The sequence below is a fragment of the Mesoplodon mirus genome (genome assembly GCF_964341445.2).
Source record: "Mesoplodon mirus genome assembly, chromosome: 10".
In the NCBI taxonomy this organism is placed as follows: Eukaryota; Metazoa; Chordata; class Mammalia; order Artiodactyla; family Ziphiidae; genus Mesoplodon; species Mesoplodon mirus.
The window spans coordinates 20,502,100-20,523,951 of NC_138986.1; the positions used below are offsets into that span (position 1 = coordinate 20,502,100).

The 21,852-nt window shown below is 34.5% G+C and overlaps 1 protein-coding gene across 9 annotated transcripts in view; it reads right to left on the reverse strand.

Annotated features, from left to right (window-relative positions):
- UTRN (utrophin) overlaps positions 1-21,852 on the reverse strand; it is a 527,828-nt gene that overhangs the window by 278,089 nt on the left and 227,887 nt on the right. For all 9 annotated transcript variants that reach the window (XM_082634331.1, XM_082634332.1, XM_082634328.1 and 6 more), the window contains 7 exons: positions 19,684-19,872; positions 18,636-18,808; positions 10,387-10,537; positions 8,976-9,151; positions 5,144-5,279; positions 3,309-3,458; positions 152-227 (listed from right to left, as the gene is read on the reverse strand). In XM_082634331.1, the coding sequence (XP_082490457.1) occupies positions 152-227; positions 3,309-3,458; positions 5,144-5,279; positions 8,976-9,151; positions 10,387-10,537; positions 18,636-18,808; positions 19,684-19,872 (1,051 nt within the window). The remainder of the gene's footprint in view (positions 1-151; positions 228-3,308; positions 3,459-5,143; positions 5,280-8,975; positions 9,152-10,386; positions 10,538-18,635; positions 18,809-19,683; positions 19,873-21,852) is intronic.

Consider the following 21,852-nt stretch of genomic DNA (forward strand, 5'->3'; position numbering starts at 1 on the left):
AAGATGTTCTTTTCAAATGATTGAAAGCAGAATAAGAAATCACCACTGCATTGTGTTTTTAAATAAGTTTTTCTAATTCACATACAATGCTCGTAATCATAAAATTTTGCTATGTATAAAAAAATTTGTAAAGAAATAAACTGTATCTTACCAGCAATTCTTGTCTGAGAAACAGAACAGGGTTCCTGGATGCGTTCCTTCAGCACACTAGGCACTTCTCTGCATATCTAGAGCATCAGGCCAAACAGAAAGAGAAGGATAGTATATAAATAAAGACGGTTATGTTTTCTGAAAAGGAAGCGTCCTTCTAAATGATAATGCCGCCACTTTCCTCCCCCTCAGTGCCTAAGCTTCTGTGTCCACTTTCACTAACCACTATCCACTGCAGTCTTGCTTGACCCTCAACTCCACTAGCATCAAGAACGTCATCCAGTCCTTAACTGCCTTTTGCCCCTTTGCAATATTTAATGCTGCCACTCCCTCTCCCTTGCATTTTGTTAGTATTCTACAATCTTGATTTTACTCCCACCTCTCTGACTGATCTTCTAAGTGTCCTTCCCCGGCTCATTTTCCTCTGCCCATCCACCAAATACCAACATTCTACAGGGTAGGTTTTTTGGTCTTCTAACCCGCGATACTGGCCTCTCTCCCTGGGTCCTGGTTTCTAATGGTTTCACTTATCATGCGGAGTTTTAAGAGGCTGAAGACTCCCCAAAACGTATCTTCAGTCCAGCTTTCCCTGTCAACTGTACATTCAGACGTGTCCAAATATGGATTCATCATCTGCCTCCTTGACACTCTCTTCACAAAGTTGTCTAATGACTCTAACTATTTTTCCAGATCAGTTACCCTGATCTGGATGGTGGGCTTTGCTCAGAGGAGTTACTTGATGTATAACCCAAGCATAACCATCCTTGGGTTCACTCCATCCATCTCTGTGGTGCAGCTATAGTCATCTTTCAAAATGTAACTTGTTTAAAACCCACCAACAGTTTCCCACTGCTTTCAAGGTGGTGAAATAGCCTCAAGACGGAACTCGAATTCCTTGTGATGCATGGTGAGGCCCCTAGGTCTCTGCAAGCATCTCTTGTCCTTCCAATTCATATTGAGCTACTTCCAGGACCCAGATTCACTCTCTGTCCCCTCTAGACCATTTCACTTACTGCTTCTTTTCCCTGCAATGCCTTTTCCTCCATTCTCCATCTGACCAATACCCATTCATCTTTTATTATCTTAGCTTGGATATGATCTCCACAAAATCTTCCACGGTTATCACCCAAAGCCAGGTAGGTGCCCTACCTTTATGTCCCCATGGATACCTCTTTGTTATAATTGTTTATCTACTTGTCTTACCCACAATAAGCTCTTTGGGTTAGAAGCATTTTCATGCTCTTTGCTGTATTCCTAGCTCTTAAAATGGTGCCTGGTATAAAAGGAGAGTCTGGTAAAAAACCTATTAAGTGAATGAATAAAAGCATGAATGAATGAAATATCTCAGATTAGTATTTCTTAAAATGTGTTTGTTGAAATTCTCTACAGAGTAAGCATTGCTTGGTCTTAGACATTCGTAATTCACATAATTAGTGTAAAATCTATGTGAAGTCCTGTGATAAAGGAAGGTTTGGCTCTATCTAACATCGTGCTCCCAAAGTGACCACGATACCCTATTCTACACAATACCCATTGACATCCTCTGTGTTAAATAAATACATGTGCTCTGACTGAATATGCACAAGCTGAGTCTGGCATGTTTGACACGGGGCCAACAAGTCTGGAAAGCAGCACAGGGAGAGAGAGTAGCAGATGAAGTCAGAGAGATAACAGGAAGCCAGAACATGATGAACCTAATAAGTCACAGTAAGGACTTTGGCCTTTCCTCTGAATGTCATGGAATACCATTAGTGGGCTTTGTTCAGGGGAGTTACTTAAACTGAGTTATGTTTTAACAAATACTTTGGCTGCTTTCTTGAGAAGAGACTGACAAAGGGAAAAGGAGGAAACAGGAAGACTAGTGAAGTGGCCATTGTAGGAATCATACAAGAGATGACGGTGGCTTGAAACAACTTAGTGGCCACAGGGTAGTGAGAAATGGTCAAATTTATGAAATTTTGCAAACCTAAGAAAAGCCGAAAGAATTGCCCAGGGAACACCCATGTGCCACTCAATATGTACAATTGTTAAAATTTTGCTGTATTTGCCTTATCATGTATCTAGTCATCTAGCCATCCATTCAAACCGTCCCATCAAAGAGACAGGTATTTTGAAGGAGAAGCTGATGATAGTGACTCCAAGGTTTACGTGTTTGTTTGTTTTTAATTGAGATATAATTCACATGTCATAAGACTGAGTCCAGGGTTTTTGGCATAAAACACAAGAAGGATGTAATTACCACTAACTGAGGTGGGAGAAGTATACTAAGGCACAGGAGGGAGGTGGAGATCAGGAGTTTGACTTTGTATGTTAGTCTGAGATACCTATTAGACACTGAAGTGGAGATGCTGAGCAGGCAGCTGTGATGAAGTCTAGAGTAATGAGAGAGTCCAGGCCAGAGATACAGATGTGTGAGTCATCAGTAACGGTAACTCATCAAGACGGTATTTCTCAAGCAGAGAGGCTAGATCAATAAAGCACCCAAATCATTAGATATAGAATGAGTGCTATCATTTTAAAAGGATAGAGAGGGAGGAAAATGACTGATATGGGACCTATCCAAACCAGGGCAGAAACATATCCATTCAATGTCCCAGACAGACCTCACACTCTGTTATGGTATGTACCCAAGCCAAAATATATAGAAATCTATTACTTTATCTACCTCTGTTTCAGCTGCAAAAAAAGTAACAGTATGAGAGAAAGGACTTTATCTTAGTCATATTTATAGCCACATACCATTACATCCCACGTGGAACCTAGTAAATACATGTTGAATGAATAAAATCATTAAAAATAAATCTACGTATGTGAAAAGTCACATGCAACATCACAAAGTTATTTTAATGCTTTCATTTTCAGAGTATAATTATTAGCATTTTATTGCCTAATTCTAATATATACTCATTATTTAATATAGTATATAATGTATAAATCTCCTAGGCCAAAAAAATTCCATGTAAAATAAGTATTCTTTGAGAACACATGCTTCTATCCATGAGAGATGAAAAAAAATATAATTATCAATATTAGCAAGCATTAATAAAATGTGGCCATATTTGGGTATACTTAAAAGTAAAACAGTTGCCTGATTCCACTTCTTTAACAACAAAATCAGTAAACATGAGAAAGGTGTCGCAGTAATTCTTAACACACACCTTATTCCATGTCGAATTTACAGTTCTTAAGCTTTCTGAAATTTTTTCTCTTTCATGTAAACTCAGACTTTTATCTGAAAGCATTTCTAATTCAGTTCTATTCAGCCATTTGAGTTTTTCAGCTTGATCATCCATCTCCTGGATTAAGTCCTAAAGGAGTCAGAAGAGAGGTATGGTTAAAAGGTTGTCATACCAGAAAAAGATCAAGAACTGTATTAGGAATCTCTTTGGAAATACAGTAAGTCCCCTACATATGAACCTTCAAGTTGCGAACTTTCAAAGATGCAAACGTGTGTGCAAGCCCCTGTATGCCAGCTGTTGTACTGTACTACTGTACTTTTCAAGGTACTGTACTATAAAGATTAAAAATGTTTTCTTTATTTTTTGTGTTTGTTTTTTATGTACATATTATCTTTGTGAAAAGTATTATAAACCTATTACAGTACAGTATTATATAGCCAATTGTGCTAGTTGGGTACCTAGGCTAACTTTGTTGGACTTACAAACAAATTGGACTTACAAATGCGCTCTCAGAACAGAACTCCTTTGTATGTCAGCAACTTACTGTACTCCTATAAATGTGGACTTTTAATTTCTTAAATGGAAAATAAACTTCTAAGAAGCCTGAACTTATCTTAACAAACTGTAACTAATTTGGGAATGACCTCCCACCTTCAGTGTGCATTGTGTGTACATGAACTACTACCCCTGACCCCCTGTCTCTTAACAGGGTCATATTATATCATATTTACATCGACAACTTAACATTCTGTTCTTTGCTAATAAAATGTCTATTCTAATGAAAGGCCAAAAAAAAAAACGCAGAAAAAACAGGAGCATTTTATGCATGCATCTCTACCTTATCTCTACCTACCCTAATATACTGTCCCATCCCCTGTGACTGCCCCCAAATTGCTTACAAAAGGCATATTCTAAGAAAACTATTGAAATTTTTAGATAAGACAGGAGCAAGTTTGTTAGATATTTGTCACATTTTGAAAAGAAAACTTAATAATTGTTTGCCATGTATTTTTCATCAATATTAAAAGTTTCTCTCCCACAATACCTCAATCATACTCCTTTAGAAAAAATCTCTTATCAGATTAGTGGGTATCCTTTTAGGTATACTTTGTTGCACACAGATGTGTGTATCCACACTCACACACAATTTCTTTTTGTTTAGTAAAAATGTGAGCACATTATGCTTATTGTTCTACTACAAGTACTTTAATTCTTAGCACAAAAATATAAAATTTGTGGATATAAAAATGTATGGATATTTGGGTATATTAACATATCTATATATATTTATGTATTTTTATATGTTGTATACCTATACAACTATAAACAATTCTTGTTGGTTGCAGATCAACAAAGAAAATTTGATTAATACAACCATGATGCTAAGTCCATAGTAAGCTGCAGTGAGTTACTCTCAACTCACTTTGAGTCTTCTTATAGGACTCAGTTTTATAGATAGTAATCAGTAATTATCTTCTAAGTCCAAAAGCAAAAAACTATACTTCACAGCATTATTATATTCTAAAATGATGACGTCTGCTTGAAATATTCCAGAAAACTTTGGTCCAATACTGAGACCACATGACTTATTACTTTTATGTGTGTGAAGCCTTACCACTGCAAGAATAAAATGACAGCTGCTCTTTAAAATTAAAAAAAAAAAAAAGATATTCCTCTTTAAAGTTCACCACATTTACCAAAAAGGACAAAGTTTCTTCCCCTTTTCTTCTTCAGTCATGCAGTATCTTATTTGCAGTGAAAATATTCATGCATCAAAAAGCACTGGCAAATATAGAGACAAATGAACCACTTACTGTTAATTCTTGCAGGTTTTCTTCCAGCTCAGTGGTTGATCCTTCTTGCACAGCATTCTCGGCCTTTGTTAACCAACAGATAATCTCATCTAGTCTTTTTCTATAATCCATCACCTGCTTACTTTCTCCTTTTAACCTAAAAGATTATATTATTGAAAAATACTGAGAAAAAATATCCAATTAACTAGAACATTATATATTTGCATTAGATATTCTGACTAAATATGTCACACACACAAAATAATTATTTAATATGTATTATTTTAATATGTATTTGTAAATGAGTGTTAATAGTAATACATACATTCTGCAATACCAAAGATTATTTGCAAACATAATAAGATTTCTTCCTTCATTAAATTAAAAAACATTAAAACTAAATAATGTTGTCTTCTCTCATCATGAAAAACTATATAGAAATTTAATACAAAGGACTTATTTTAAGCTAGATACCACTGTACAACATAATGGAGGTTTTAAAAAGAAAACATGAAAAATGTCTTTATCTAAAATAATTAAGGAAAAATACATAATTCTTTATGAGTACTCCATGGATATAGAAAAGTATCATTATATGACATATTACTCACATTAGGTTGCAACTATTACTCTACTTTATTCATAGTAAAGAAAGAACAAGAACAAGGCAAGATACTGAGAATGGGAAATTTTTACAAATATTAAGAAAGACAAGAAAAAATAGAAATTTGATTAGCTCATTAAAATAGTATTATATTTGAATATAGCACCAAGTTATAAAAAAAATCTAGAAAAAATAAAGTCAAAGTTTTAAAGGCTATAAGGAAACAGTCATATGAATATAAAAAAAAACTGCCTCAATTACATCTTTTTAATGTTATAAGAATAACATTTATAATTATATAAACCATCTGTCAAAAGATATATGACTAGAACTCATATGACAAACAAGATTATGTATTTTTAAGAAAGAGTTTGAAGCTATTTAGAGCTTGGTGGTGGTATCATTTTTATAGCTGCTGCTATTAGCTGCTGGTTTAAAAATAGAAAGCGATTTTTTAAATGAATTACATTATGTCATCCCTAATAAGGATTTACATTTTTTATGTCTATGACTTTTTCTTTTTAATCACAAATAAACTATTTTAATGTTTAAAAAACTGATAAGGGAAAGGGGGGAGGAATAAATTAGGAGTTTGGGATTAACATATACACAATACTATATACAAAATAGATAACCAACAAGGACCTATTGTATAGCACAGGGAACTATGCTTAATATTTTGTAATAGCCTGTAAGGGAAAAGAATCTATCGATAAAAAAGAATATATATATATATATATATATATATATATATATATATATATATAAACTGAATCACTTTGTGGCATACCTGAGACTCACACATACAACATTGTAAATAAACGATTCTTCAATTTAAAAAATTAATGACAATCACTAAAAAATCACAAGTTTTCATTTTTAAGTATCCATCAGGAGAGAACACTGCTTCAAGTTTTAAAAAAATAAATAAATAAAGCAATAGTACAAATTGTTTAGACTACCAGTACCAAAACAGGTAATTTACCCTCTGTATTGAAGAGTCTTTAAATAACAACTTTGGAAACAACTCAAATACTACTATAGACCTTGCGTTTCAAAAAAAAAAAAAGTTGTAATTTAAATTTCCAATGTTTCATAATCATGACTAATTTAGTATTTTGAAAATATATCTATGAAGAAAGCTAACATTATCAAGTAATTTCAGTAAGACATATTTGAGTCACACAAAATTTTCATCTGCAAACTAGCTAAATATAATCTACATTTTAAATGTTATCACTAAGTAAAAACAAGTTATAAATTCATGTTCAAACAGTAGGTAACAATTGCTCATTAAGGAATAACACCATAAGTTGCTGAACTGTGTAAATATTTAATGACTGGCACTCAATACAAAAATAAATTGAGCTGTGTGCTGTTTCTCAACGACTGATAACAGTACACATAATAAGCCCATAAAATTGCAAGGTGGCCCCAATTTGAGATAAATTACAACCTGAAGTAAAGTTAAACAGGAATTTATGAAAACAAATATTGTTTTAGTTAAAATACAAGATGCTGGAGAAGAGATTCATTATTCTTTTCTCTTCCAAAAAAATGAGCAAAACATTTATTAGCTTCACCTTGTTAGTCCCAGGAGCAATAATTACCACGTTCCACAGAGAGCCATTTGAAACTGATTAAGGGAACTCCTGCAGTTATTGTTAATACTATGCCAGCAGGTACATCTTTTTCCTTAAGAAGACCTGAGAGATAGATCATTTTCAAGCTAGAAGGACTCTCCCTGCCGACTCACTACCATGGCACATAAATCCTATGGGACCTCAGCTTCCAATCCTGCCCCTGGTCCCCTGAAGCCTCCTCACCATCCAACCTTCACAGATTTCTTACCTGGCCATACTATTTAATGCCTCCCACCTTGTCTGTTCTGTGCCTTTTCCCTACAAGACCATCCGTAAGGGGAATTTATGGAAAATTGCTGTAAATGCTTCAAAACCAGCTTCAGGATACCTCCCCTGAGATGCCTCAATTCCACAATCCATCACCCCAGTGTCTGTGACAACACTCTACCTTCTTAATAATGTGTCATTTAACCACATCAGATCATTTTTTCCTTTAAACATTTTCTTCATCTTAGTCTCTCTGAGTTCCTTAGTCGTTCGTGTTTACTATGAATAGGCAGAGAATAATACTTTTTACAAGCACCGTCTCCTTTAGTCTTTGTGACACTCTAAGAAGATATCCTAGTTTTCATTCAAAGGGGAGGAAACTTGGCCAGCGAACTCTGAGGTCTTCCCAAGTTTTACAGGCGTAGTATTTAAGAGCATAAGTTAGAACTGTCACTAATTTTCTGTGAGACCCTAGACAAGTTACTTAACCTCTCCTCTCTGAGCCTCAGTTTCCAAAGCTGTACAATGGGTCTAAATAGTCCCCTCAGAGAGTAGTTGTGACGATTAAATGAGGCCAAACCCTGTCTCTTCCACATGGCAACCTCTCAACCAAGACACACAAACTATGATTTGACTCCTACCAAAACACACAAAATAACAGATGATGTTATTTTATAAAAAGCAGCCATAAGCCAAATATTCAAAGTTCAATATTTTATGTCATACTATATACTTGATAAAGTATTAGATTAGCCTTTAACATAACAATAGCTTATCAGTAAAATAATACATCATCTACAGAGTTAAAATTAGCAGGAAAAAAATTACCTGGGACTTTTTAACCCAAAACTATCATTAACCCGCTCCCCCCAAAAAAAGCCATTAATGAGATGAAATGTATTAAGTAGGAATCATCCATTAAAACTTGATTGTCTCAAAACATAACTTCAAATAACTGTACAGTAATATCTAAAATAATATGTGTAATGTTGAGTATTATATTCACTGGTAATCAAACGTGTTTGTAATCAGAAGACACCCTAATAAAATCTGGGGCATTGTAACATAATCTGACATAAAAACACACAATAATACATTATATTTATTATGTCACATCAATGAGGAACTGTACTATGTACTCAGCACTGACATATAAGGATATAGGACACCCTTAGACACCAAGAACTACCGAGTGAGAGGGATTACTCATGAAGACCCCGAGGCCCGGTCAGGATACGAGTGAGGGAGAGGCCTGACTCTGAATCCAGATCTTCAGACTGGGAGTCCAGAGTGTTCCTCCACCTACTTCAAGTTTCTGCCACATAGTCACATATCATAATAAAAAGGAAAAAGAGAAATAAAGGTTTTTTTGACATGTAAATTATCATGGCTAAATCACCTTGGCCGCCGATCCTTCACTTCTGCAGCGATTGCACCCCAGCGTTGGTTTAAACCTGCCAACTTGTCCTTCAAGAAGCTTCCATCTGTCGGGGAGAGTTTCTGTACAATCCCATCCCCAGTTCTGTTTAGTGCTGCAAAACTGGGCTGGTGGCTGCCGATGCCCTCCTCGAGCTCCTGTGACAGAGAACAACTCAAGATTACCTCCACTTCTAAACTAAACTGTTCTGTAATGAATCCACCCAGGTACCATTGGTGTGGTGTCAATTTAAGTGTTAGAGAAACAAAGCCCTGGAAGGATATTTTACGTATATGAAAAAGCCATTTTTAACACTTCAATTACATTTCATTGAACACATTAAATGAAATCTATTTTGAAATCTAACCCACTCTCATGAATGTCATGAATGTCATCAGGCAAAATAGAGTGGAAGAGGACAGCCTAATAACATAAAATAAACCACTGCTGTTTACATTGACGCATAAGCATCAATCATGTTTGATTGAAGTGAATTGCCTATCTTCTATACACGTGCTTGAAAGTGTCTCTTAAAAAAATGTTAAACCATCTACCCCTATATACCATTACGTCCTACCATATATAAGTAACCCTCAATGTGCATTTTACTGAGACATTGCTTCACTGGTCTGTAAATTTTTAAGCAACGGATTAAGAAAGGATATTTTAAAGTCAAATTTAAGCACTTCTCTATAACTCTAAAAATAAGAAAAAATGCATTAACATATTTATGAGAAAAATAAAAGCATTTTCTAACTCCTCAGAAGCCTTCTACATAAAATATATTTTAAAAATTTAATAAAAGAGAAAATATCTTCAACAATGGTAAAATGAAATTTTGCTTGCTTTCAACCATTATTTTTAACGACCCATTATTATCAGTAGAACTGATTTAGCTATTGTGTTATATTTTCCCAAGACTGAATTAGACTTACATGAGCAGCTGTCCTGATATAGCTCAAGAATAATTTACTTTTATGATAATGATCAATGATACAAAGAAACATAAGATGCCTAACTGTTTAAGTATAGAAAATAGAGGTGAGGTATGCAGATATCGTTCTGGCCTTGATGTAGTCTTGAGTACAAAATTTTACAAGTGTTATTATAAACATAAAATTTTTTAAATAAAATTGTTTTTCACATATTCCACTAAAGAGTATTTTTTTATTTAAATTTCTTTAAAATCCTTATTAAAAACCGAAATAACCATTTTCTCTTAAACCTTTAAAACTAGAAACTAGAACTTGAACAAAAATTACAGATTGTCTATATACTCCTGAAAAATTAATATAGTGAGCCCCTACTTTCGAAATCTGTCTTAAATGGCGCATACTAAATAAATATGCCACCTTTTTTAGCAGATCCTCATCCTCTGACAGAAAGCACTCACCTGCTGATGTATCCTGGCTTTCTCTAAGTCCAGGCCACCATCTGGAGCAAAAGTATCAGCCAGCAACTCTTCAGCTTCCGTTATCCACTGTGTGAGGTCGTTGAGGTCACAATGGAACTGTCTCCATTCTTCCACAGCCCTATCGAAATAACTAGAGGACAACAAACAAAATAAAATAGGTTTCCCAACTTTCCAGGACCGTCTAGAAGCAATTTTCTAAAATGAAAATTCAAACCTCATTTAAACTGAAAGCCTCAAAATGAGTGAATTCACAGCTCACTGCTCTGTAAGACCAGTTTCCGTAGTGGATTACAGTTAATGATTCCTCTTAGAGAAACATGCATCATACCAAGAGCAAAGCAATCTGCATACACCACACCACCCCCCATATTCATGCACACATACACACACACTAGGCAGCGTTTTAACTGAAAAGAAGCCTTCTCTGGCTTGGAAAATCAAGAGAGATTAGCTGCAGGCATGTTAACCCACCCAAATTTAAACACTTAACATTTCAAACACCATGAAGTGTAAAATATGATTAATTACTCTATTCCCTTAGGAAAAAAATAGCGTGTTTTACTTCCAGAACACTTAGTTCCCAGCTAGAACAAAACCCCAAAGGCCAAAACACTTCAAAATTTCCTTGCAGTATACTGTTGGTGGGAATGTAAATTGATACAGCCACTATGGAGAACAGTATGGAGGGTCCTTAAAAAACTAAAAATAGAGCTACCATACGACCCAGCAATCCCACTACTGGGCATATACCTGAAGAAAACCATAATTCAAAAAGAGTCATGTACCACCATGTTCATTGCACCTCTATTTACAATAGCCAGTACATGGAAGCAACCTAAGTGTCCATCGACAGATGAATGGATAAAGAAGATGTGCCACATATATACAATGGAATATTACTCAGCCATAAAAAGAAATGAAATTGAGTTATTTGTATTGAGGTGGATGGACCTAGAGTCTGTCACACAGAGTGAAGTAAGTCAGAAAGAGAAAAATACCAAATGCTAACACATATACATGGAATCTAAAAAAAAAAAAAAAAAAGTTTCTGAAGAACCTAGGGGCAGGACAGGAATAAAGACGCAGATGTAGAGAATGGACTTGAGGACACGGGGAGGGGGAAGGGTAAGCTGGGACGAAGTGAGAGAGTGGCATGGACATATATACATTACCAAATGTAAAATAGCTAGCTAGTGGGAAGCAGCTGCATAGCACAGGGAGATCAGCTCGGTGCTTTGTGACCACCTAGAGGGGTGGGATAGGGAGGGTGGGAGGGAAATGCAAGAGGGAGGAGATATGGGGATATATGTATAGCTGATTCACTTGATATAAAGCAGAAACCAGCACATCATTGTAAAGCAATTATACTCCAATAAAGATGTTTAAAAAAAAATTTCCTTGCAGTCTATTATCTCTGTGTTATGCATGGAATTGCATCCCCCAAAATTCATATGTTGAAGCCCTAACCCCCAACATGACTATATTGGGGACAGGGTGTTTAGGGAGGTAATTAAGGTTAAATGAGGTCATGTGGGTCATTAATCCCATAGGACTGCTGTCCTAATAAGAGGGAGAGACCAGAGATATCTATGTCTGCCTCTTTCTGCCTCTCTCTCTCTGTCTCTTTCTCTCTCTTTTCAAGAGCACAGAGGAAAGGCCATGTAAGGTAAGGATACAGTGAGAAGGTGGCCATCTGCAGGCCAGTAAGAGAAGCCTCACCGGAAACTAACTCTTCTGGTACCAGCCTCCAGAACTGACAGAAAATAAATGTCTGTTGTTTAAGCCACCTTGACTGTGGTATCTTATTATAGCTGCCCTAGCAGACTAACATACTCTGTGCGGGGACTAATCCAGTGTGTTCCATTGACCTGAACACAGCACAGGATGGGAGTGCCTGCAAAGCTCAGGTTAGGCAATGAAACAAAGACTATCAAGACTTCTATTCAAACATAACTCCTTTAGAAATGAGATAAAGCCAAACTCCAGTGCTTGTCATATTTGGAACATATAAGTGTAAAAAAGAAAAGCTCTGTTGGATTGGAATCCTAAAGAATTTCCCTCTGCCTCTTTGTTTAGAGTAGTGGTACTAGGAGAAGTTTAGAAGAGATCTCTGAAACTTTAATGATTCTACTAAAATGTTTATATAATAAAAAGGTAATATTATTATTTTCTAAAATAATAAAATGGTCCCTGACATCGCTAACTCCTAAATAATCTTTATGTTTCCTTCTTCCATGAAAATCACTGAATAAAAATTCCATTAATATTTGTTGAGTGCCCACAGGGAAGCAATGTTCTATTGGGCGTAATGAAAATAAAAGCACTTCAAACAAAACACTAAGAGAATACATTAAGACAATCTTCATTAGTCGGCACCCAATAAATATTCATTAAATGAATGGTGCACGGATAGATAGGTATAGGTATACATAGGTAGGTGGATAGGTGAAGTCTTCTATGACGAAACTGAGTTTTAAACACTTTTTAAATGATGGAAAAAGAATGACTGATTAAATTAAGAAGGAAAACTATTCCTGGTAAAAGATGGAATTCTGAGTAAGAATCAGAAAGCTGGGAAGGTAAAGAAGGTAAAGGAAATTTTAATCAAGTTTATGTGAAATAAGTGAAGAAAACTTGTTTTTGAGCAGTACGTATAAGGTATTAGAAATTAGGCCAACTGGAGAACACTGTTAAAAAGCTTCTAAGGTCAAGATAAGGAGTCTGAACTTTGTCCACACAGCAGTGAGAGGCACAAAGAAGATACAGAGGATAAATATCTGGGAAGACATTCTTAGGAGAGAAGATACACAAAGATCCAAGGATCTAAGATGAGAAGGAAGAAATAACTGGCTTATTTCTCCACTGTTCCACTGTTTGTCTAAGATGGTCCTAAAATTACTTATTAAGGAAAAATATGAAAGCTAATGCCATGAACCATTACAAAGGAGGCAGAAGGGACTTCTCAAAGAAAGATACCTGTTTATTTTCATGGTATTTATCTTTTACCACAGGCCAACAATACTTTAAAAATTTTATAAGCAAAACAGCACAGAGACCTGGCATAGACAAATGACTTGGTGGTCACCCAGGTGTCATGACCGATAACGGTTATGAAACCATGAAAGCACAGGATATTTGCCATTGCCTCCATGTTCTATGAAAAGAATAGAAAGGAGTGCTCACTTATTGCTTGTAAAAGTGGGCACATAGGAATGGGGAAAAATAAACATTTTAGGATAGGTTACCAAGGTTGGAAGACAAAAACTAAATAAAAATTAGGAATAAGAATAAGAACATAATCAACTAATGCATCCAAGTGCTGGGCTAAAGAAAATAAGAGAGACAACCTCCTAGCAAGTGAAATCTAGTAAACACAGAAAACAAAATAATAAAATAAAAATGTGATAGAGAAGACTTTCCTAACATAAGAGAATACTGTTCTGTGCTCAGTTAAAAAAAACTATGGAATAAAGTATTTTCTAAAAAGTTAAAATTTTTATAATCAAGTAAATGGCATGAATATCTGCAATCAACGTTACTAATCATAACGTTCTTGAAATTCTGCCACATTAGCCAGATGCATATATGCAAATAGGATAATTGAAAAAAAGAAGAAAAGTTATCATTATACACAAATGGTCAGTATACTAAGAAAGGCCAAGAAAATCAAATTTATACCCATACTCACAGGCATACACTCACACGTGCATGCACGCACTCACACACACACACGCACAAACACACGCAGGGCAGAAAATGCAGAAATAAGCTACCATACATCAACTTTACACTAACCAACAATAAGAAAAGCACAAAACTACCAAGTAATAGTCCTGGGGAGAAAGATGCAGACAAATCTTCAAAACCTTACTGAGGACACAGAAAAGGACCCAGATGAGTGAAAGACTACATTTCAAATTCACCATTTTTTCAAAAATTGATGACTAAAATTCTACTGGAAGAATAAATATAGAAAAAGAATATGAATTTTAATGTTAGAATAATTAGAGAAAATTTACTGTGCTGGATGAAAAAATTAATAATGCTTTAAAAATGAAAATGTTATGTATTAGACTAAAACTAATGGTGTGAGAAGGCAGAATTAGCAAAATTAAATAAATATGAAGTTGAAATGCCTTTAAGTTTATGGTAAAGGAAGTATCACCAACAATAATGGAGAGTTAAATTATTCAGCAAAAAATATAGAGAAAATTGGTTGTTTATTTAAGAAAAACACAGCAAAATAGAACAGGTTAGTGTTTCTTAATTCAGGCTGCATAAAAAAGTGAGCTGGGGAGTGTTTAAAAAGTAGGGATGCATGGCCCCTACTCTTGGTACTAAAGAGTTGCTATTTACAGACATAGAGAACAGACTTGTGGTTGTCAAGGGGGAAGGGGGGAGGGACGGATTGAGAGTTTGGGATTAGCAGATGCAAACAATTATATATAGAATGGATAAACAACAAGGTACTACTTTATAGCACAGGGAACTATATTGCTAATGAAAAAGAATTTTAAAAAAAGAGTTGGGGGCCTCCCTGGTGGCGCAGTGGTTGAGAGTCCGCCTGCCGATGCAGGGGAAACGGGTTCGTGCCCCGGTCTGGGAGGATCCCACATGCCGCGGAGCGGCTGGGCCCGTGAGCCATGGCCGCTGGGCCTGTGCGTCCGGAGCCTGTGCTCCGCAACGGGAGAGGCCACAACAGTGAGAGGCCCACATACCGCAAAAAAAAAAAAAAAAAAAAAAAAAAAAAAAGAGTTGGTGTATAGAACCACCAAACTGGAGCCTTAAAACAAAATACATATCAAAATAAAATTCAGATGGTTTAGTTTTTACATGTAAATTTTAAATCAAGCAAAATTGTTTTAAATATATATAAATATTTAATTACTCTCACAATGAAAAGGTAATTTATATGCATAAAAACAAAATGAAATTACAAAGGAAAAGACATAAGATATAATTATAGAAAATTAAAATTTCTATATGTCAAAAAACACCATTAACACAGACAAAGGGTACATGGAAAGCTGTGAGTAATTAAGCAATGAACAAAAAATATGAATGGTTAATATTCTTAATATCGAAAAAAGCTTTTGCAAATTAAGAAGTAAATAATAATACTATGATAGAAAAATAAGCACAGAACATGACCTACCCATTAACACAAGAAATAACACTGGTACCAATAAACATATGTAAAAATATTGGAATTTTGCTGATAATCAAAGAAATGAAAATCATATTGAGATGTAATCCATCACTATACAATTGGCAAAGGTCTAAAAAAAAATCTGTCAGTGTTAACAAGGGTTCAGTAAGAAGGACACTTTCACATATGTTGTTGGCAGAGTTACAATGACCAGTACTGTGATGCAATCTAGAGCCTTAAAATGTTATTATTTTTTAACAAGTTAGTCTTCATCTAATAATCAAGTCTAATTAAAGTCAGAAGTATGCATAAAGCTGTATGTAAGAGGATATTCTTTAAATGTACAGAGAAGTTTTTAAAAATTGATACAAAGAAATACACCAAAAGATTATTAAACGTTACCTTTCCAAGGATTGTATAATCATGTGAAATATGTAAGCTAAAACAAAATAAAAGAAGATGAAGAACACCATGCCTATTTTTGTGTGTATGTCTCTAAGGTTTTCTGGTATATTTTTCTGTGTTAACATTACTCTTACACTGTAATTTATATTGAGCTATTTCACATCATACTTGACTTTCCATACATACACAGCTACCATCAAAAGTCTTACCAATTTTTGTTTCTACCTGTTAATAGGCCTGGTCAAAGACTAGAAAGAAGGAGGCTCAAAAACATTCTATTAAACAGAAGGTTATTTTTTTTTAAAAAGGCTTTGGGGTTACATATGGATTCCAATTACCTGTAGCTGTCTCTGCTCTTCACTCACATTAATCATCAAGTGTGTGGAGAAATTGAACGTTACTGAAAATCCTTTTCAAGATTTTTAAAGAAAATGGACACTATTCAGATACTAAAAATTAAAGGTGCTTCCTTTTCTCCATTGTATATGTTTGCTTTCTTTGTCGTAGATTAATTGTATGTGCGTGGGTTTATTTCTGGGCTCTCTATTCCATACCATTGATCTAAATGTCTTTTTCTGCCAGTACCATACTGTAATGATTACTATAGCTTTGTAATATAGTTTGAGGTCAGAGACCATGATACCTCCAGCTTTGTTCTTCTTTCACAAGACTGCTTTGGCTATTTGGGGTCTTTTGTGGTTCCATACAAATATTAGCATTATGTGTTCTAGTTCTGTGAAAAATAACATGGGTGTTTTGACAGGGATTGCACCAAATCTGTAGATTGCTATGGGTAGTATGGACATTTAACAGTATTAATTCTTCCAATCCATGAACACAGTATACCATTCCATTTATTTGTGTTGTCTTCACTTCCTTTTATCAATGTCATATAGTTGCCAGAGTACAGGTCTTTCACCTCCTTGGTTAAATTTATTCTTAGGTATTTCATTCTTTTAGATGCAAAAGGATTGCAAATGGGATTTTTTTCTTAAAGTTCTCTTTCTGATAGTTTGTTATTAGGGTATAGAAATGCAACCGATTTCTGTACATTAATTTTGTATACTGCAACTTTATTAAATTCATTTATTAGTTCTAGTAGTTTTTGGTGGAGTCTTTAGAATTTTCTATATATACTATCAATCTCTTCAATAAGCACTGTTGTGGAAACTGGACAGGTACATGTAAAAAAAATGAAGCTCGACCATTTTCTCACACCATATATGAAAGTAAACTCAAAATGGATTAAAGACTTAAGTGTAAGACCTGAAGCCATAAAACTCCTAGAAGAAAATACGAGCAGTATGCTTTTTGACATAGGTCTTAGCAATATTTTGGGGGATATATCTCCTCAGGCAAGGGCAACAAAAGCAAAAATATACAAATAGGACTACATCAAACTAAAAAGCTTTTGCACAGCAAAGGAAACCATCAACAAAATTAAAAGGCAACCTACCAAATGGGAGGAGATACTTGCAAACAATATGTCTGACAAGGGGTTAATATCAAAAATATATAAAGAACTCACACAACTCAATATCAAAAAATCAAATAATCCAATTAAAAAATGGGCAGAGGACCTGAAAAGACATTTCTCCAAAGAACATATACGAAAGGCCAATGGGCACATGAAAAGATGCTCAACATCACTAGTCATTAGGGAAATGCAAATTAAAACCACAATGAAACATTACCTCGTACCTGTTACAATGATCTTCATCAAAAAGACAAGAGATAACAAGTGCTAGTGTGGATGTGGAGAAAAGGGAACCCTTGTACACTGTTGGGGGAATGTAAATTGGTATTACCACTATGGAAAACAGTATAAAAGATCCTCAAAAAATTAAAAATATAACTACCCTCTGGTCCAACAATTCCACCTCTGGCAATAGATCCAAAGGAAACAAAAACACTAACTTGAAAAGATATCTGCACCCTCATTTTCATAGCAGCTTTATTTACAATAGCCAAGATATGGAAGCAACTTAAATGTCCATCGACACATGAATGGATAAAGAAGATATATATAAGAATATTACTCAGGCATAAAGAGAATGAAACCTTGCCATTTGCAACAGCATGGAGAGACCAAGAGGGTATATGCTAAGTGAAACAGGTCAGACAGAGAAAGACAAATACTGTATGTTTTCACTTATACGCAGAGCCTAAAAAACAAAAGAAACAAATATAACAAAACAGAAAAATACTCACAGATACAGAGAACAAACTAGTGATTGCCAGAGGGGAGGCGGTAGGGGGAATGGGCAACATATGTGAAGAAGGATTGAGGGGTACAAACTACTAGTATAAAATAAATATGTCACAGGGTCGTAATGTACAGCACAGGGAATATAGTCAATAATATTGTAATAACTTCGTATGGTGCATAAAATGTAAAAATATTGAATCACTATGCTGTTCACCTGAAACTAATATTGTAAGTCAACTATACTTCAATAAAAACAAATAAATAAAAGTGCTTCCTTAATTGTTAAAATATTGTATATTACATTGCAAATGATCATGTATATGTGAGCTGATCTTTTTTAAGGAACTACATCACAATTTATTAAACAGGGCCTATTACAAGAATTTGAAACATATCCTCACTAACCTTAATGTACATATGAACTTATAGACCTTTTTGAAAAATTAAATATTCATTTAAACATACCCTTTACGATCATTGTACATTCTATTAATTCTGTCCCATTTTGCATTCAACTGAGTAAGTGTATCCCGGATCTGAATGGCTTCAGGTCCAGAAGCTTCGAGGATAACATCTGGTTGTTTTTCATGAATGATTGCAATCTGCTCTCCAAGTTTGTCCAGTTGGTCTTTGATAGTCTATGAATATATTGTCATACATTAACAAAATCCAGCAAAGAGATAAAAGAATGGAATCACAGGAGGCCAAAAATTTATATTGAATAAGTTACTTAAAAATAATGAGACATCATAATTGTTGCTTATCAAAACTGGAAACTTTTTTAAAAAATAAGACCCTGTATTGGCCAAAGCATGAGGAATGTTACATAATATCCTAATGGTGGGAAAAAAAATCCTCACAGATGTTCAAAGTGGCATTTGTACAGGACATATAAAAAGCTTCAATAACATTCCATAAAGGTAATGAAGTGTTTGAAGCTAGAAATTATTTATATTTTCAAATACCTAATAATACTAATTTAAATGACAGAAATGAGCTATCAAACATATCAGCTCTATCAGCAATTTTATTGTGACTTGATACATAAATGCAATCAAATTATATGAAAGTCTTGATATTAGTTTTGTGAATTAACTGAAAACTTTCAGATCCCTAGTTAACTTACAATCAACATGTCATTCCATACCCAAGCACTAGCCAATCTTAAATCGTTATAGGTGGCTAGATAAATGTCAACATTTTACATCAAATGACAATCAAGTTTACGAGAAAGGAATATGGTTTGTGCACGTGTTTGATTTTAAAAAGTCTCTGATGTTGCAAAGCATTAATAACTGTGCATACTTAAAAATCCATATCTACTTTTAATAAATTAAATTTTTTGACAGTATTTCATTGGTGGATATAGGAAAAGTTTATTTTTCATACATATTATTAATTCCTTGGCACAAATGTAAAAGGTTATGGATAATCTAAGTAGGCACAATGACAAATTCCTTGCTTTATTTCTACGTCAACTGCAGCTATTCAAATGCAGTGTCTGGATATTTACCTTCAGAGAATCTTCCTGAAAAGAGAAGTCTTCATAGACAACAGAGCTTAGTTCTGGAGTATTAAGTGATAATTCAACATCATCCATGGAAAGTAAAACTTTGTTAATTTCAACCAGATAATCTGTGGGGAGAGGTGGTGAGCTAATTCCAGAAGCGAGCTGACCTGTTCTCTGTTGAATAGGGATTGCCTGTAAAGACATGAATAATAATAACACACATCTTTTAAATTATTCCCACAATGAATAGCAGCAAATTGAAAACACAAAAAACAAAGAAAAAATACTATTTTGTGGAGAAATTCAATACCATGAGAAAAAACTTAAAAACTTGTTTTAATTTTTAAAAATTTGCCCTGCACTGCTATAGAAACCATTAACAATCTCTATTTTCATTTTCATCTGTAGCCTGTTGTTAAAAGGTTTAAATAAGCTGTTAATGCTTGAAAGGTTTTTTTTAAGACTTAAGCCACCTAAACTCATTTGGCAAACAGGAAAACATAACGACTCCTTTCCTAAGTTACTGAAGAAATGAGAATATGCTGCAAATCATAAAATTCTGTATGAAGTAAAAATTTTAATACCAATATTATTTCGCCTTTTTAAAAAAAATCTCACAATTAGATTAAACACTTCTGGGCCTCACTGGTGAAAAAGTAAATAAGTGAAACATGTATTTGTAACGCAACATAACAAATGCAGTAGGGGGTTTAATTAAAATAATATCCAGGCAATTCAGTATATAATCTTAACCTTTGAGAACAATATTACAAAACATGAATATCCTACATAAGATGATAGATCCTACCATGCTAAGTTCAGGCAGATTCTAAATTGAGTGGATAACTTATTTACCCTAGCATAGTATCTCCTGTATCCTCTAATCAGAGCTTTCTAAACAATAAAGTACTCTCTGGGATGGGCCACTCATCCCTGGGTTCACATCCTTTACGCCTTGATGGCTACCATTTAATAATTGCTGCCTACTGCTTGCAAATGGCCAAAGTACATCCTCTCATGAATTAAGTGGATTTCCTTGACACTTTCACCATATTCCTATATTGAACTTTTGAAAAATGATATTCCTCTGTAAACTCAGATGACAGTGAATATGATCTTAAGTACATGTTCACTGAGTTACTGATCCTGAAAATGGTTACAATTCCTAAATGAAACCAATACCCAAGATTAACAACACTGAGTGAATAATATGTTGTTGAATCTTGAGGTTTGCATTTCTTTGTCTCCTAGAATTTGATAAACTATGACTTTCACCAAATGATGGGCAGTCCTGGATAGCCAGGTGAGAAGCAAGCCTATTGATTTCCTGACTTTATCCACAGGCTTGTTTATACTTGACACTAATAATTTTATTATCCTAATGCCACACATTCAAATTTTAGTCAGAAAACATTTCTAGGTATTTAACTATATATCTAAGAAGGCAAACTATATGCTATATTTTAAGCAAATATAAAAGAATGCTGAAATAAATAATGTGTTCACCCAGGAACCAGTTTTAATAAAAAGATATGAAGTATTTCTTAATAAAAATTTTTTTAAAATTTTTTTCAGATTTTAATTTTAAATAGCCCAATTTTTTGGCAGATCACAAAGGGAAGCTCAATTGTTCCTCTTCTTAACTTTAAGGAAAAAGACACAAAGAAAGTATTTACAGGTTGAGAATTCATGTCAAAGGAGTAAAAAAACTGGGACCTGTTCTACTTTGCTTTCTCATTTATCAGCCAGGGTCTTCTCAGACAGCCTCTGTTTTTCCAAGACCAAAAGGGACTCTAGGCCTCCAGCTATTTGATATGTGCTTGTAGGACATTCAACTTTATAGTACTTTCCTCATTAGCATCACTAAACATCATACACCAGGTTTTTTGGGTTTTTTTAATCTGCTCTGCCTGCTTACTGGTGAGAGCCACTTCTATACCATAACAACCACTACAAGGCCAGGAATTTTGTGCTGCTTCTTCAGTTACACAACAGAGTGTCATTCTGCAAGGTCACATGTATCTGAGTCTTTAGGGTGAACTGGGGAGGTCAGTAGGTATTGTAAATAGAAAGTCCCAATGTTTTTTTTTTTAAAAATCACGTTCATTAATACTGTATTTTTCTATTAATACTATACACATAATCTAGGCTTCCTGAGCCTCCATACTCTTG